We start from the raw sequence: 17,949 nt of genomic DNA on the forward strand, positions 1-17,949 counted from the left end.
GAAACTTAAGGAATGAGCGATGGAACTATTCAGAGAACAGATACAGGGAAGTCACCGAAATAAGATACAGTATGTCAGTTTATCTGATGGGCTCTGATGACAATTCCTCTCTCCCCCCGTAGAAGTTGCAGGGCTCTGGCCCTCTCCTGCTGACAGAGGAAGAGAGGAGAACCCTGGTTGCCGAGGGTTACCCTGTTCCCACCAAGCTGCCCCTGTCCAAGGCGGAGGAGAAAGCCCTGAAGAAGATACGCAGGAAGATCAAGAACAAGGTGGGACTTGGGATTACGATTTCTGGTTTGAAATGTCAAACAATAGTTAGGAACAAATATAAATGCAACATGCATTTAATTTCAATGATTTTACTCAGTTAGAGTAAAAACAAAATCAGTCAATTGAAATAAATAAATTAGGCCCTATTCTTAATTTCACATGACTGGGCAGGGCCGCAGCCATGGATGGGCCTGGGAAGGGCGTAGACCCACCCACTTGGGAGCCTGACCCACCCACCGTGGAGCCAGGCCCAGCCAATCAGACTGAGTTCTTCCCCACAAAGGGCTTTAAAACAGACAGAAGTTGTCCTCAGTTTCATCAGCTCTCTGGGTGGCTAGTCTTAGATGATCCCGAGGTGAAGAAGCTGGATATGGAGGTACTGGGCTGGCGTGGTTACACGTGGTCTGCAGTTTTGAGGCTGGTTGGACATACTGCCAAATTCTATAAAATGACGTTGGAGGCGGCTTATGGTAGAGAAATTAACATTCCGTTTTCTTGAAAGAGCGCTGGTGGACATTCCTGCAGTCGGCATGCCAAATGCGCACACTCTCAAAACTTGAGACATCTGTGGCATTGTGTTTTGTGACAAAACTGCACATTTTAGAGTGGTCTTTTATTGTCCCCAGCACAATGTGCACCTGTGTAATGATCATGCTGTTTAATCAGCTTCTTGATATGCCACAACTGTCAGGTGGATGGATTATCTCGGCAAAGGAGACATGCTCACTAACAGGGACGTAAACACATTTGTGCACAACATTTGAGAGAAATAAGCTTTTTAATGCGTATGGAACATTTCTTGTATCTTTTATCATGAAGCATGGTACCAACACTTTACATGTTGCGTTTATATTTTTGTTGACTATATTCGGTATACAGTGGGGTCTAAAATGATTGACGCCCTTGATAACGATCAGCAATAATGACTGTATATGTTGTTTTTAAATACATTGTATTCTCATTCAGGATTATAAATATAATTATTTTATACAGTCATTATTGGTCTTTATCAAGGGTGACAATCATTTCCGACCCCACTGTGTATATATTTGTCCGACATGCAATAACACACCTCAAGAGTGATACGTTAAAGTGACACTTCCGTGAGCCATGACTTGGCGTAATTTCGACATCCTTTCTTTCAGATCTCTGCTCAAGAGAGCCGCAGAAAGAAGAAGGAGTACATGGACGCCCTGGAGAAGAAGTGAGTCTTTCGTGATGTTCTCATTCTGCGTGAAATCAAATGTGTTGCTTTGGGAATGCGTTTTTTTGTGTTTGTCCTTCTATTTCTTTGGTAATTAATTTGCATCATGATCAAATGCTATAGATAAATACTTTATTATGAACAATTCATAAAACTCAAAAGCAGTAACTTCTGTCAAGGCATTGTGTCCCCTAGTTATTTCTTCTACCCGTCACTGATCTTGTAGTTCCCCCCTTTGTCCACAGGGTGGAGAACTGCTCCAATGAGAACAGCGAGCTGCGCAGGAAACTGGAGAATCTGGAGTGTACCAACAAGTAAGAGACGTACATTATATAGTGTTGCAGGGTATGTTTCGTGCTTCATCCTCTCCTACATTATTAATCCAACCTTGTAAAATGTATCACACAGTTCACTGAGTCGAACGGAGCGTGATGTTTAGTTATGTTTTCATGTGTTTGTGCACCAATACACACCGTGTAACATTGTCTGTGAAGTCACATGTTAGTCCAGTGACGTGTATAATTCTCTGCTGTTCTTTTCAGGTGTGTGTGTGTGTGTGTGTGTGTGTGTGTGTGTGTGTGTGTGTGTGTGTGTGTGTGTGTGTGTGTGTGTGTGTGAGAGAGAGAGAGAGAATGCACGCGTGTGAGAATGCGCGCGTGTGTATTGTCTTCGGCGGGGTGTGTGAGTGTGTCTATGACTAACCTCCCCCTCCCCCCCCATCCCCTCTACCCTCATGCCCTCTCCCTTTCCCCCCTCTCTCCCCTTGTCACCTCTCCCTAGGACTCTAATACAACAGCTGCACTCTCTGCAGGCGGTGGTGGCAAGGAAGGTTCCCCGCTCCTGCAAAGTCACTGGCACCCAGACCTCCTCCTGCCTCATGGTGAGACTCCCCAACACAACGCTCAGCCCTGTGTGTGTGTGTGTGTGTGTGTGTGTGCGAGCGCGCGTTTGTGTTTCATATTGATTGGATAACCTTTTGCTTTTCATTTTATATAACTCCTGCATGCTCTGTGTGTCAGCTGTTGTGGGCAGACTATCTTGTCCTTTTCATGTAAATGCTTGACTGTGGAGCCTACTGACATATCGGGGGTGTGTGTCTAGGTAGTGGTGCTGTGCTTCGCTGTGTTCCTAGGGAGTTTCTACCCCAACCTGGGTCCCTGCTCCTCCATCACAGAGACTGGCCTCTCCAGAGACATGGCCATGCAGGAGTCTTACACAGCTACAGGTACTGTACACACTCACTCACTCACTCACTCACTCAGTCATACGTTGCACATTCATGTTTCATGGATTAATGCTGATCTTTTTATAGTGTGTGTGCGAGCGAGGCATTAGCTCTGAATCTCTGAGTGCTGAGGGACTAGCAGTGTTCTGTAATCCTACCAGTCACACACACACACACACACACCTTTTTTTTGAGTGTTTTGACGTGGCCTCCTGGAAGAGTGTACACTTGAATGTCGTCGTTTCCCCATTCAGCGGGACTTATCATTAGCATGATTAAACTGCAATGCAGCCATTTTAATGATGACTGATCTTTGCTCCCCCTACCGCTCTTCTCCCTCCCACACACAGCCTGTTTGCCACAGAGCCCAGTATCAGTGTTGCTGGCAGTCCGCCCTACAGTAGAACAATCTGGATGTAGGCTATGTACAGTGCAAGGTTTACTGTTGGTTGGGTTGTTGTTTTTTGTGTATAATCCATTTCATAAGACTTCATTTGTAAATCTTGTTGAGAGGGTTGCAGCGATGTAGGGTTGCATTAGTAGTAGACTTGATCATATCAAAGGATTATAACAAGGAAATATGTAAAAGATTAAGGTAGGCATGTCATTGAGTACTTTCTCCTTTCTGGACATGATGTGATCAGATAGTTTTTTTGAATTTTTTATATCTATTTCTTTTACCCATGATCCTTCACAGTGAAGTCCAGGAGCCTGCTGTCCTATGAGGAGAGAGGGCTGGATGAGCCACACCTTCTGGGTCTGGGCGGGGACTATCCTGACCAGTTGGAGAGGCCCACGGTCGTCATGGCAGCGTGGCGCTCTGAGAAAAAGCAGCAGAAAGGGGAGGAGTCGCACCGTGCTGAGACACGCTCACCTTTCAACAACAGTGATGCGAATCCACAGAAACCCCTGCTATTAGACCTGCACAGGTAACAGACACACACACACACACACACACTTATGGTAGGCGATGATATCAGAGACTGTATGGGACAGAAAAACTGTTTTTGACACGATTTTGGGGTATTGATGCCAGTAAAAGTCTAGTACTGTAGTTTCTTATTGGTTCGTCTCTCTTCTTCTGCTTCAGGTCTCTGGAGCAGAGGGTGAACGACAGCACTAAAATCATAGAGCTGGAGAGGACGGTCAACGAGACGTCATAGGGCTCTACCTCTGACCCCTCACCCCTGACCTGCAGGCGCAGGAGACGGAGGCTCTCTGTATTTATAGAATCCTTTTTTTGATATCTTTATTATTTTATCGTATGTAGTTGTTGTTCTTTTTATATTGTGTTTTTATTCCATTCCAATAGTACCACCACCGTCTGATATATTTTTGTGTTCATGCTTTGTTTTTATTTTGCCTTATTTGCTTTACTACTTTATATATTTGATGACATCCTTTGCTCTGGCCATTATGCTCTGTTACATTTGAGTGAGTGGTATTTCGTTCTGTATCTCTATGGTGATATTCCCCTTCATGTGATGTTGGTGTTATGAGAATGGGGAGCTCTGTGAATGCTCGACGGTCTTCTTCACAGTAATGGGGCTTTCTATCTCAAATGCTATTTCCTTTCCGTATTGGTTTCCTGCTTATTTTTGTCAGGATGGTTTCTGAATAGCACACTGTCCATAAATATGAGTATCTGTCAAAAGCCAAAGGTCTCCGTAGCGAACCCTATTTTTGTAAATGTAAATAATAACAATGTAATAGTCAGCCTACATGTGTGCGGTCAGTAAAACCAATGTTGACGGACGTTGATCGATGGTTGGATGTTGAGACAATCAAGCTTTATAATACAGCGTTATGACACAGTACTTTTTATACCGGATAATGTGTGTAGGGAATGTGTTGTTTCCTAAACTAAGATACGTTCTTGCTGGAGAAAACACAATGGTGGCCTTGTGAAATGTAATGAACCACTATGAGGTTTCTGCTAGTCTCATAGTCTCCGTACCACCTGCGCTGTCTCACACAGATGAATAGAGCCATTCGCGCCTTCCCCATTGGCCTGCACCCTGCCGTCAATCCACTCGTACTGTGTCCCCAAAGAGTCCATTGTCATACTTATTTATTGTATATAAATTGTTGAGTCACATTTTGCCTCCACAGGACCTATATTTGTCTTTTATGAGTTCTGTCCTTTTTGGTTTTTGATTAAAACAAATAAATATTTTCCGTAGTAAAAGCATCAACTGCCGTGTAAGATTGTCCTGCTTTGAAGTGTGATTGAAGTCATGTGCTGTGTGTTTGAGACTAAGAGCACGCATACCCTCTCTGTGAGCATGTGTCTGTCAGAAGTTGTACGAAGCCCTTCCCAAAGGTTTGGCCACCAGCCATTCAAATCAACTTATTCAAATGTTTTCACCCAGTGGTTCTCAACTGGTTTTGCCTCGGGACCCAAATGGAACCAGATTGTCTCAGCCGCGATCCAATATTCACATGCCGATTATTTTTGGTTTGCTGCCAAAATGCAACCTGGATTTTAAAATTTTATTTTTGCAGTACTATTTGAAAGTAAATGTACAAATTATATGATAAGGGAACAACAGTACCTCATTTTTCATTTTGCCCATATTCTTGATGAGGAATGTGAAGTTCACTGGTTTCAGACTGCACAATCAACCAAATAGTTCTACTGATTTCTACACACTTTCTACCTGGTTTTAGTTGTTTCAGTTCAGACTGGAGTATTTTTAAAATGAGACGCCAGTTGAGAATCACTGTTTTAACCCACACCCCGATGGTCAAATAAATGACAGCTCTGCCTCTGGCAGACGGGTCTATGGATTCAACTGGTGAGTGTGTGACCATGCGGTCGTCTATGCACATTTCTGCGTGCATTTTGTCAAATGTTGTGTCTGTTCAGATGATGATTTGCTTAGAATGAAAGTCTCATGGTTGGGAGGTGGGATACTAACTGCATTTAACAGAAAAACAGACAGACTTACTGACAGAATCAGATGCAATTTGTCAAATTACTGCAAAAGCATCATTTCCAATCCTTAACTACTTAGTCATTTACCTATTCATTCCCGTAGTGGGTTATAATGATGCAACTGATATGTCAATTTTGGCAAATGCCAGATGGGCTGGACCATTTTTTTGTTGTTGGGTGGGCTGGTTGAAAATTGACAGCAAATGTTTTATTTTTTTTTACATAAAAAAATACAACAATGAGCAAGGTGACATGGCCAGCGGTATACTAATCTATAATAAGGGTTTGGCTGATCAGTCGGCAACGGCCAAGATCATGGATCCTAAAAAACAAAGGGTGCCTATAAATGTAGAAAGAGCACATTCTACATTGTCACTTCACTCAAAACAAATGTGTGGTGGCTAAAACCATGATTTGCTCAAACAGTAAAGTGTATTCTCCTCATGATTCCTGTAATGAAAGTGTCTGTCCTGCCCATGTGTCTGTGCCCTGGCTGGGGCCTGCTGCTGTGATGAGCGAGCCCCTCTTCTATCCCCCCCATCAGCTTGAAAGACAAATGCGTTCTGATTGTATAACATTGAAAAATGCAATTGTGGAAAAAGCACAGCTTTGGAAGCTTCGTTCCCTTCTCTGACGAAGAGAGGAAGGTCTCCACTTTCTGTAGGTATCATTGTTTTTTATCAACTCAATATTCAGCTCAATAACTATTTTGATATGGCGAAATGCGCACCGGATATTGCGAGGGCCTTATGGGTAGGTCTCATGAGTAGGATGTTCAATTTACTGTTGGATGAATACATGGCTACTATCGGTGTGTTATTATAATTAGAGTTCGCTATCTAATTAACTCATTTTGTGTTTTCCTTTCTCAGGTTTTGAACCCTAAATTAATGATCATATTATATGAGTTAGTGCACATAAAGATGTATGTAATTCATCTCTTTTGGACAAAAGGAGGACATTCTGGTGTCCTATTTGACTAGGGTGACCAGTCGTTCCTGATTTCCGGGGACAATCTCTGATTTTAGAGCGTTCCCTGAAATTGTCACCGATAAGCCCTCAGAAAGAAAACAACAACTCTGAAGTTAAATTGAGGCAGATATTTCAATAATCAAACGCTGTATCCAATCATATTTGAATGTAAAAATGATGTCTATATCCCTGTTCCAAACTCATTTGCTCCCGCGGTTCCGACACAGACCTTGTATGAGAATGTTTGATCATTGATTGTGATTGTGTGATTGTAAAATTACTAGATAACTGTGGAGGGGCTGTTGCTTTCTGTGTTGTAAATAATGCAAGTATGTCAAAGTACTAAAGCAAAATGTTATAATTTAATATCTGTATTTCCATCCATGCCATTGTTATAGATTTTTTTTTTGTCAACTTGAAATTCATGACAATCACTGGATTGCACATGACTATCTCGAATCATGCATTCCTGCTTGGATGTGTTAGATGAAATCATTTAAAAAAAATACCTAAGTAGTCTATTTGTTGCACTTATTGAAGGACTATGAATTACTTTGTCTGACCAGATTACCAACAAAGATAGTGGCACCAGTGACACCAGGGGGAAATTAGTTGGCTGTGCGCATAGTGCTGTGGGCTGGTGTGAATAAAACGCCAGGGCCGAAATCTTGTCCCAGTTCGCCCCTGCTCTGCCCTACTTTTACCATGGTGATGATGCTGCAGCAGAGTGAGGAGGAGCAGGAGTATCCCACAATGCCCTTGTCGGGGCCGGAGATGGATGCTGCCTGCTGCAGCTCGTGAGGTTCTGTTGAGCTGACGCTTGTTGTTCCTGCCCCAGCTCGTGCTGCCATTTCCAGACGGTCATCTCCGACTAGCCGTTCGCGATCACCGTCTCGTGCTTGACGGTGCGGCGAACACAGATCCCCGCCGCTTTGGGTTCCTTCAACAAACGCGACCATAAAAAGGACGGACACTGTCATCCAGCGATACCCACCGTAGACCGTCTCTGTCTCCCGGAGTAGCCGGGGAGAGGGGGTCCAGCGCCAGCCGCAGCATGAGCATGGACCCCCTGGCCAAGCCCTGCCCGTCCCAGGCGGAGCACACCCCCGGGACCTTCAGCGGCCGGCTGACGGCGCTGGAAGCAGCCGGGGAGGACAGCGAGTCCGGCTGCGGCGAAGAGGAGGCCATGGGGGGCAGCGATACGTTCACTAGCCTCGTCGAGATGGAGGTGGAGACGCTGGAGGAGAAATTAAAGGGTCTGGCTTTTAGGAAACAGACTTCGTATAGGTGAGTCAACGGTAGAAGGCTAGCCTTCAGGAATAAGGGCTAAACGTTATTTGGATAAAAACTAGGATTTAGACAGCAGAGAGGAAAATGGGATTAGAGGACTGTAACGTTAGATAATTCTCTGCCCATTTACATTCACTTGGGCTGTTGTTTGTATTGGCAAACATTGACAAAAACACAATCGAACACACAAATAGGGAGAAGAGAGAGTGATAAAGCATTTGATAGCGCACACATTTCTGACATAAGGTCCTCTGAAATACTGTATTATTACTAATATGGTAGACTATTACATTATTAAATTGTGATAACTATCAGAGTAGGTTATTTCTCCCTGACTGAACCACGCATTGGCTTGAGCACACTGTCATTCCGAGCTAGTGTCCATAGTGTGTGTGCAAATGCGTATTGTTGTATTTTCTGTGTCGTTTTTCTGTGTGTTGTCGTATGTGGAAGGGGGGGTATCTTTATTGATTTGCAGTGTGTGTGTGTGTGTGTGTGTGTGTGTGTGTGTGTGTGTGTGTGTGTGCCCAACAAAACCCAGAGGAAGCTATAGCTTTCGTTCTGATTTAGTGAGAGATGAAGTGTGTGTGTGGTCTTGCATAGCGTAGTGTGTCGGTCAGTCTGCCTCTTGTATTGGAAAACGGTCTGCTTTGGAGGTCAAATCAATATCGCCTAATGATTTGTTTGCCGTTTGGTTTTTGTGGAGAGATATTGAAATCTTTAGTCTGTCTGTCTGACTTCTGGTTTGTAGTAGCCATAGTGAATGAATGCATCATGATTACATGCAGCTCCTGTGTCTGTTTGAAGGCCAAGCTCTCCGTGGTCTAAGTGTGTGATTCAAACAAACCTGGGAAATGATACCGTTGAACATCAAAGGCTCTCTGTGTGTGTGTGTGTTTGTGTGTGTGTGTGTGTGTGTAAAACAATGACTCCTTTCAGACCAGTAATAGGTACCCCCTTCACCAGTCTGTAATAGTGACACTGCCCCCAGGGGGCAGACCACAGCTGGAGAGTGTGTATTGTGGTAATCAGGCAGAGTGTGTAATTGTGTGTCTCTGTGTGTGAGTGTCAATAAATACATTTGATTGATTGATTGAGATAGACAGACAGATATATAGATATATAGATAATAGAGAGAGTGTACTTAGTGTGTTGTATCCCCACATTGAGCTGACTCCCACTGGGTGAGAGTGGTCACACAGGACTGTGTTCCCAGAAAGCTCTCGGCCCTTTCATCTATTCTGAGACGTCTAGGTCTGCTACCCATAAATAAACAGCGCTCAGACACCCAGCGGGTGTGTGTGTGTATGTGCAGTGGTGGGAAAAAGTACCCAATTGTCATACTTGAGTAAAAGTAAAGATACCTTAATAGTAAAAGTGAAAGTCACCCTGTCAAATACTACTTGAGTAAAAGTCTAAAAGTATTTGGTTTTAAATATACTTAAGTATCACAAGTAAATGTAATTGCTAAAATATACTTAAGTAAAAGTATACATAATAAAACAATTCCTTATATTAAGCAAACCTGATGGCACCGTTTTCTTGTTTTTTAAATGTATTTACCGGATAGCCAGGGGCAAACTCCAACACTCAGGCATCATTTACAAACAAACAATGTGTGTTTAATGAGTCCGCCAGATCAGAGGCAGTAGGGATGACCAGGGAGGTTCTGTTTATAAGTGTGTGAATTGGACCATGTTCTCTCCTGCTAAGCATTCAAAATGCAACGAGTACTTTTGGGTGTAATAAATAAAATAAAATACAGATACCCCAAAACACTACTTATGTAGTACTTTGTAGTATTTTTACCTAAGGACTTTACACCACTGTGTGTGTGTGTACGCAAGTGTGTGTTTGCATGCATTTGCATGTGTGGTTGTCTGTGTTGTATGTGGGGTAGCCTATCTCCCAGAGGAGGACGTTCAAAGCCTCTCTCTCTCTCATGTGGGATAAAATTGTTTTTACTTCATCCCCAACCAGGACACCCAACAACAGAGAGAAGATTAACAACCACACAGAGAGAAACAGGACAGGGTGGAAAAACATCAACTCTGATGTGCTGATCTAAGATCATTTTTGCCTTTTAGATCATAATGAGTACGATTATATGGACAGATCTTAGATCAGCACCCCTACTCCGAGACACCTTCTGGATATGGTTCCCTAATTGCAGTTCCTGCCTGCAGTAACCAAAGGAAGAAGCATTGAACTGACCAGAACAGACAGACGCTGACAGCAAAATTGTTACGGCCCAAATCCAGCCCACATCTGTTTGGCCCAGTTACCATTTATTGTTATTATCGCCCAGAATTGGGTCAGATCTGTTTGCCATGAAAAGGCCACAACATCCATAACCCAGACTCAAATATTGGCGTAAAACTCTCCAGGAGGCCTGTCCGGGATTTAATCAGTTATCACAGTGAGAGAGTAGAGCGCTCAGTCTGGGACTTCAGAAAGAGACTTGTGCTCTTTTGAACAGCCCATAAGAGTCCTAATTGTAGAATTGTTCAGATGACACGTTTTCCCATCCTGAAACCGATGAACAGTTTAACATACAATATGAATGACTTTCTGTTTTCCTGACAAACTCTGAGCCATAGGCCTTTTCTTGTTTGGGAAAAAGAACGTGCCCTGTTTTCTCTCCTCCGTCCTCTCTCCTCCGTGACCCCGGAAACTGATAATTGGCCGAGTTGTCGAGGAGTGTGTCATTTCGTTAGTAGGCAAACGGAAGACGGCCCTTCCCCCCTTGATAGCGTCCTTTTGGTGAGGAAGCACAAGTGTATCCTACCGCGGAAGAGTTTTGAATCAGATCAGTTGCATTGTCGGAGGAGAAAAGCCTGCAGACATTTAAAAACGATATGCTACTTATCTTTGTATTTATAAAATGTTTTGCTCATAAACTTCTTTTTTTTTTTTATAACTTTACACATTTATTTTGGGACACACCCCTGTAGACGTCATTTGCCTGATGACGCGCGTGAAGAAGGAGCTTCCCGTTTCATACAGGCGCATTTTTCATCCACGTTCACTCTCCACGTCGCCCCTCCTGGATTACATTTGACTTTTTTTTCCCCAAAAGGAGGAGAGAGAGAACAGAGAAGAGAGAGGACATGAGCCTACAGGCTGATCTAGGGCTACTGTGTCTCTAAAGCATCATACAGTATGTCAACTGAGCTTCCACCAACTTTAAGGAGACAAAACCTTATCCCTAACTGAAACAATAACAAAGCGTTCTCCCCGCCCCTGTGTCGCAAAAAAAACAAAGGGAGTGATGCTGGAGAAATATAACCACTCTCAAATTCATAGGCATCGTTATGGATGCAAGGACTGACATCCATGATTTTAAATGTGTAGTTTTAACCATGTTTTGAGGTTATTACAGTGTTTGTTTACTTTGTTTACGTTGTTTACAAACGTATATTTTGGCTTCGAATGGGGAACGACAGTTGAAATAAGCTCATGAGGCATTTATAGGTTATCGTCTTCAAGAATAATGGGTATATATCATTGATTTATAAGTCCAAAGATGTATATAGCAACTAATGATTCTAGCTTTAACTTTGCACTGGGTTTGGTAGTGGTTGGATGTCCTTGGGAAAAGCCTGGGCCTGGTAGTGGTTGGATGTCCTTGGGAAAAGCCTGGGCCTGGTAGTGGTTGGATGTTCTTGGGAAGAGCCTGGGCCTGGTAGTGGTTGGATGTCCTTGGGAAGAGCCTGGGCCTGGTAGTGGTTGGATGTCCTTGGGAAGAGCCTGGGCCTGGTAGTGGTTGGATGTCCTTGGGAAGAGCCTGGGCCTGGTAGTGGTTGGATGTTCTTGGGAAGCGCCTGGGCCTGGTAGTGGTTGGATGTCCTTGGGAAAAGCCTGGGCCTGGTAGTGGTTGGATGTTCTTGGGAAGAGCATGGGCCTGGTAGTGGTTGGATGTCCTTGGGAAGAGCCTGGGCCTGGTAGTGGTTGGATGTTCTTGGGAAGAGCCTGGGCCTGGTAGTGGTTGGATGTTCTTGGGAAGAGCCTGGGCCTGGTAGTGGTTGGATGTCCTTGGGAAGAGCCTGGGCCTGGTAGTGGTTGGATGTCCTTGGGAAGAGCCTGGGCCTGGTAGTGGTTGGATGTCCTTGGGAAGAGCCTGGGCCTGGTAGTGGTTGGATGTTCTTGGGAAGCGCCTGGGCCTGGTAGTGGTTGGATGTCCTTGGGAAAAGCCTGGGCCTGGTAGTGGTTGGATGTTCTTGGGAAGAGCATGGGCCTGGTAGTGGTTGGATGTCCTTGGGAAGAGCCTGGGCCTGGTAGTGGTTGGATGTCCTTGGGAAGAGCCTGGGCCTGGTAGTGGTTGGATGTCCTTGGGAAGAGCCTGGGCCTGGTAGTGGTTGGATGTCCTTGGGAAGAGCCTGGGCCTGGTAGTGGTTGTGTATGGGAAATACAAGACAGAATTTGTTGTCATTATTATAAGCTGACTTTGAGCAATATAACCTCTCTCTCTCTCTCTCTCTCTCTCTCTGCTTTGAGCTGAGGGCTGTACAGCAGGGAGGAAGTACATCCCCTCCGTTTCCTCACTAACTTATTCATGTGCAGCAGAGAGAGCGTGCTGCTGACGCCATCGTTTTATACAGATGAATACATAATGATAACACACTGAACGTTGACTGTCTAGTGCAGGGGAAGAGAGGGCTTACAACTGTCTGCTTCTATCTGGCCTGTTTCAATGATCCCCCCCCTCGTCCGCTCTCTCCATCTCTTCCTCTCTCTCTCGTTCTCTCTCTGTCCTTCTGTCCCTTCGTTCAGTGACTCCTCGTGTATTTCTAAAGCAGGCAGCGGGCGTAGGGAGCAGCCAGACGGATGGACAAAATGAAAAGACAGATTTGGGTCCATTATACCCTTTGATTACTGAGGCGATCATTCTCTGTGAGTTGTGATTACTGAGGGAGAGGAACCCTTTCCCCTTCTCTGTGATTATTACTGAGGGAGAGGAGGAGTCGATCATTCTCTGTGAGTTGTGATTACTGAGGGAGAGGAGGAGTCGATCATTCACTGTGAGTTGTGATTACTGAGGGAGAGGAGGATCATTCACTGTGAGTTGTGATTACTGAGGGAGAGGAGGGTCATCATTCTCTGTGAGTTGTGATTACTGAGGAGAGGAGGAGTCGATCATTCTCTGTGAGTTGTGATTACTGAGGGAGAGGAGGAGTCGATCATTCTCTGTGAGTTGTGATTACTGAGGGAGAGGAGGAGTCGATCATTCTCTGTGAGTTGTGATTACTGAGGGAGAGGAGGAGTCGATCATTCTCTGTGAGTTGTGATTACTGATCGATCATTCTCTGTGAGTTGTGATTACTGAGGGAGAGGAGGAGTCGATCATTCTCTGTGAGTTGTGATTACTGAGGGAGAGGATTCTCTGTGAGTTGTGATTACTGATCATTTCTCTGTGAGTTGTGATTACTGAGGGAGAGGAGGAGTCGATCATTCTCTGTGAGTTGTGATTACTGAGGGAGAGGAGGAGTTCATTCTCTGTGAGTTGTGATTACTGAGGGAGAGGAGGAGTCGATCATTCTCTGTGAGTTGTGATTACTGAGGGAGAGGAGGAGTCGATCATTCTCTGTGAGTTGTGATTACTGAGGGAGAGGAGGAGTCGATCATTCTCTGTGAGTTGGTTTGGTGCGAGAAGGTGGATAAGCTGCTGAGTTTCTGGAGTTTTGGCAGCCCGTGAATGTGCTGAAAGGCATTGGAGCGGTGTGTATTTGAGCTGCGTGTGTGAGATGGTTGGGTGTTCTGTGTGTGTGTGTGTGTAGGGGTTTTAATCGTGAATCTGCGAATCGCTTGCATGCATACACACGCGCAGAATGCACACAGTACACACACACACACACACACACACACACACACACACACACACACACACACACACACACACACACACACACACACACACACACACACACACACACACACACACACACACACACACACACACACACACACACACCAGGATGTTAGTAGTGTGATACATCCTCCTCTCTTTCCTCCTCATTGTGGGTTGTAATACCCTGTTCTGGTTGTCCAACACTGAGATGAGTGAGTGAGTGAGTGGGAGGTGAGTGAGTGAGGTGTGTGTGTGAGTGAGGTGTGTGTGTGCATGCCAGTGTTTTATGGGAGCAGGTCTGTGGGGTAGGTCAGACACACAGACAGTGTCTGATAATACGTGCGTAGGTAACCATCAGTCTTAATCTGTGTGGTGAACAGAGGAATGGGGGGATGTCTGTTTTAGGAGTAGAGGACAGATTATTCCTTTAAAAGGTCTCTCTGTCTCCTGGCGTTTTCCAGAGCAGCGCTGAGGTTGGGGCTGGCGACTGGTGTTTTCATCCCATAATGCAGTGTGATGAGGCATTAAGGGGATTGGATGTTCAGGCTGTGTGGAGTCAGTCTCTCCTTATTTGGTGTTTGTCTGACTGTAAGAGGCTTTTCCTGCTGCCCCCCCCCCCCCCCTTCTCACAGGCCCTACAACAGCCCCACGTTTCAGCAGGATTCACGAGGCCCAAGAGTGGATGGATGGGCGGGAACAGGTGTGGTGTGTGCCTGTTAAACCTGCTGTTTGTCTGTCAGACAAATACCCCCCCTCCCTCTCTCTCTCTGTGCTGTCCAGTCCATCTGGCAGTGCCACTGAGCTGAGACTGACTCCATCACTGTGACACATGTCTGGCTGAGGGAGAGAAAGAGAGGGAGAGAAAGAGAGGAGAGAGGGGGAGAGAGAGAGGGAGGGAGGGAGAGAGAGAGGAAGAGGAGAGAGAAATAGAGGGAGAGGAGAGAGAAAGAGAGGGAGAGGAGAGAGAAAGAGAGGGAGAGGAAGAGAGTTAGAGGAGAGAGAAAGAGGAGAGAGAAAGAGAGGGAGAGGAGAGAGGAAGCGAGGGAGAGGAGAGAGGAAGCGAGGGAGAGGAGAGAGAAAGAGGGAGAGGAGAGAGAGGAAGAGGAGAGAGAAAGAGAGGGAGAGGAGAGAGAGGAAGAGGAGAGAGAAAGAGAGGGAGAGGAGAGAGAAAGAGGGAGATGAGAGAGAAAGAGGGGGAGGGAGAGGAGAGAGGAAGCGAGGGAGAGGAGAGAGAAAGAGTGGAAAAGGAGAGAGAAAGAGGGAGAGGGGAGAGAAAGAGAGGGAGAGGAGAAAGGAGAGAGGGAAGAAAGGGAGAGAAGAGAGAAAGAGAGGGATAGGAGAGAGAAAGAGAGGGAGAGGAGAGAGAAAGAGAGGGAGAGGAGAGAGAAAGAGAGGGAGAGGAGAGAGAAAGAGGGAGAGAAGAGAGAAAGAGAGGGAGAGGAGAGAGAGGAAGAGGAGAGAGAAAGACAGGGAGGGAGAGGAGAGAGGGAGAAAGAGAGGGAGGGAGATGAGAGAGAAAGAGAGGGAGAGGAGAAGGAAGGCAGAGAGAGGAAAGGAGGCGATACACACCGCTCACATCCTCATCCTTGTGCATGAGGTGCCAGTGTGTCAGGGTTTATGTGTGAGCAGAGCGTGTGTGTGTGTGTGTGTGTGTGTGTGTGTGTGTGTGTGTGTCTGTGATCAAGCGAGGCATTAGCTCTGAATCGAGAGTCATCTCTCTGAGTGCTGAGGGACAAGCAGTGTTCTGTAATCCTACCAGTCATATATACAGTGCCTTGCGAAAGTATTCGGCCCCCTTGAACTTTGCGACCTTTTGCCACATTTCAGGTTTCAAACATAAAGATATAAAACTGTATTTTTTTGTGAAGAATCAACAACAAGTGGGACACAATCATGAAGTGGAACGACATTTATTGGATATTTCAAACTTTTTTAACAAATCAAAAACTGAAAAATTGGGCGTGCAAAATTATTCAGCCCCCTTAAGTTAATACTTTGTAGCGCCACCTTTTGCTGCGATTACAGCTCTAAGTCGCTTGGGGTATGTCGCTATCAGTTTTGCACATCGAGAGACTGACATTTTATCCCATTCCTCCTTGCAAAACAGCTCGAGCTCAGTGAGGTTGGATGGAGAGCATTTGTGAACAGCAATTTTCAGTTCTTTCCACAGATTCTCGATTGGATTCAGGTCTGGACTTTGACTTGGCCATTCTAACACCTGGATATGTTTATTTTTGAACCATTCCATTGTAGATTTTGCTTTATGTTTTGGATCAGTGTCTTGTTGGAAGACAAATCTCTGTCCCAGTCTCAGGTCTTTTGCAGACTCCATCAGGTTTTCTTCCAGAATGGTCCTGTATTTGGCTCCATCCATCTTCCCATCAATTTTAAGCATCTTCCCTGTCCCTGCTGAAGAAAAGCAGGCCCAAACCATGATGCTGCCACCACCATGTTTGACAGTGGGTATAGTGTGTTCAGGGTGATGAGCTGTGTTGCTTTTACGCCAAACATAACGTTTTGCATTGTTGCCAAAAAGTTCAATTTTGGTTTCATCTGACCAGAGCACCTTCTTCCACATGTTTGGTGTGTCTCCCAGGTGGCTTGTGGCAAACTTTAAACGACACTTTTTATGGATATCTTTAAGAAATGGCTTTCTTCTTGCCACTCTTTCATAAAGGCCAGATTTGTGCAATATACGACTGATTGTTGTCCTATGGACAGAGTCTCCCACCTCAGCTGTAGATCTCTGCAGTTCATCCAGAGTGATCATGGGCCTCTTGGCTGCATCTCTGATCAGTCTTCTCCTTGTATGAGCTGAAAGTTTAGAGGAAAGACGAGCCAGGTCTTGGTAGATTTGCAGTGGTCTGATACACCTTCCATTTCAATATTATCGCTTGCACAGTGCTCCTTGGGATGTTTAAAGCTTGGGAAATCTTTTTGTATCCAAATCCGGCTTTAAACTTCTTCACAACAGTATCTCGGACCTGCCTGGTGTGTTCCTTGTTCTTCATGATGCTCTCTGCGCTTTTAACGGACCTCTGAGACTATCACAGTGCAGGTGCATTTATAAGGAGACTTGATTGCACACAGGTGGATTGTATTTATCATCATTAGTCATTTAGGTCAACATTGGATCGTTAAGAGATCCTCACTGAACTTCTGGAGAGAGTTTGCTGCACTGAAAGTAAAGGGGCTGAATAATTTTGCACGCCCAATTTTTCAGTTTTTGATTTGTTAAAAAAGTTTGAAATATCCAATAAATGTCGTTCCACTTCATGATTGTGTCCCACTTGTTGTTGATTCTTCACAAAAAAATACAGTTTTATATCTTTATGTTTGAAGCCTGAAATGTGGCAAAAGGTCGCAAAGTTCAAGGGGGCCGAATACTTTCGCAAGGCACTGTATAGATATATACACACACACACACACACACACACACACACACACACACACACACACACACACACACACACACACACACACACACACACACACACACACACACACACACACACACACACACACACACACACACACACACACACACACACATAAAAGCTTAATAAAATGCCTGGCTGTGGTTCTAGCATCCAGACAGGTGTGGGAGTTAATTGCAAAAGTATTGATACATGTAAGCTTCACTTCACAATTTTCTACACACACACACACACACACACACACACACACACACACACACACACACACACACACACAGCACACACAGCACACAGAGCACACAGAACAGTTGTTTGGAGATCTCAGTAATTCTAGAACGTCCCTTGCTCTCCAGCTGTGGTCTGGGAGGCCTTGTGTGTGATTTCTCTGGGTAGCAGAGCCTCATCTAGTAAATCATTGATTCTATTAACCAGTGAGGAGATGAGAGTGAGACAGTAGCCAGGAGACACCACTCCCTCAGCAGCAAGCCTCACCTCTGTCTAATCCTGTTCCAACGTTATTCCTGCTGAACTCTAACCTTATTACAACCTCTGCCTAACCCTATTACGACATGAATGCAATCTAACGCTTGTTTCAACAGGGATACGGTGTTGTTACAACCTCATTCTAACCCGGTTTGAACATTATTAATACAAAACCCTTTTTTAAACCTTACGCTAACCCTATTTCAACGTTATTCCAGCCATATTCAAGCGTCAGTTTTCCCTTCAGTCCCACCTGGGTCAATGTTTTGTACCAGAAATAGA

At 44.9% G+C, this 17,949-nt stretch overlaps 2 protein-coding genes across 3 annotated transcripts in view; both read left to right on the forward strand.

Moving 5' to 3' along the window:
• LOC135515989 (cyclic AMP-responsive element-binding protein 3-like protein 2) overlaps positions 1-4,894 on the forward strand; it is a 28,662-nt gene extending 23,768 nt beyond the window's left edge. For both annotated transcript variants that reach the window (XM_064939905.1, XM_064939906.1), the window contains exons 6-12: positions 123-269; positions 1,416-1,474; positions 1,720-1,788; positions 2,255-2,354; positions 2,576-2,699; positions 3,397-3,628; positions 3,790-4,894. In XM_064939905.1, the coding sequence (XP_064795977.1) occupies positions 123-269; positions 1,416-1,474; positions 1,720-1,788; positions 2,255-2,354; positions 2,576-2,699; positions 3,397-3,628; positions 3,790-3,862 (804 nt within the window). In that variant the 3' untranslated portion in view covers positions 3,863-4,894. The remainder of the gene's footprint in view (positions 1-122; positions 270-1,415; positions 1,475-1,719; positions 1,789-2,254; positions 2,355-2,575; positions 2,700-3,396; positions 3,629-3,789) is intronic.
• Positions 4,895-7,367: 2,473 nt separating this feature from the next.
• LOC135515435 (diacylglycerol kinase iota-like) overlaps positions 7,368-17,949 on the forward strand; it is a 64,922-nt gene continuing 54,340 nt past the window's right edge. Inside the window, exon 1 of the mRNA XM_064939102.1 lies at positions 7,368-7,896. Coding sequence (XP_064795174.1) covers positions 7,664-7,896 — 233 coding nt within the window. The 5' untranslated portion in view covers positions 7,368-7,663. The remainder of the gene's footprint in view (positions 7,897-17,949) is intronic.

The sequence above is a fragment of the Oncorhynchus masou genome, chromosome 27 (genome assembly GCF_036934945.1).
Source record: "Oncorhynchus masou masou isolate Uvic2021 chromosome 27, UVic_Omas_1.1, whole genome shotgun sequence".
In the NCBI taxonomy this organism is placed as follows: domain Eukaryota; kingdom Metazoa; phylum Chordata; class Actinopteri; order Salmoniformes; family Salmonidae; genus Oncorhynchus; species Oncorhynchus masou.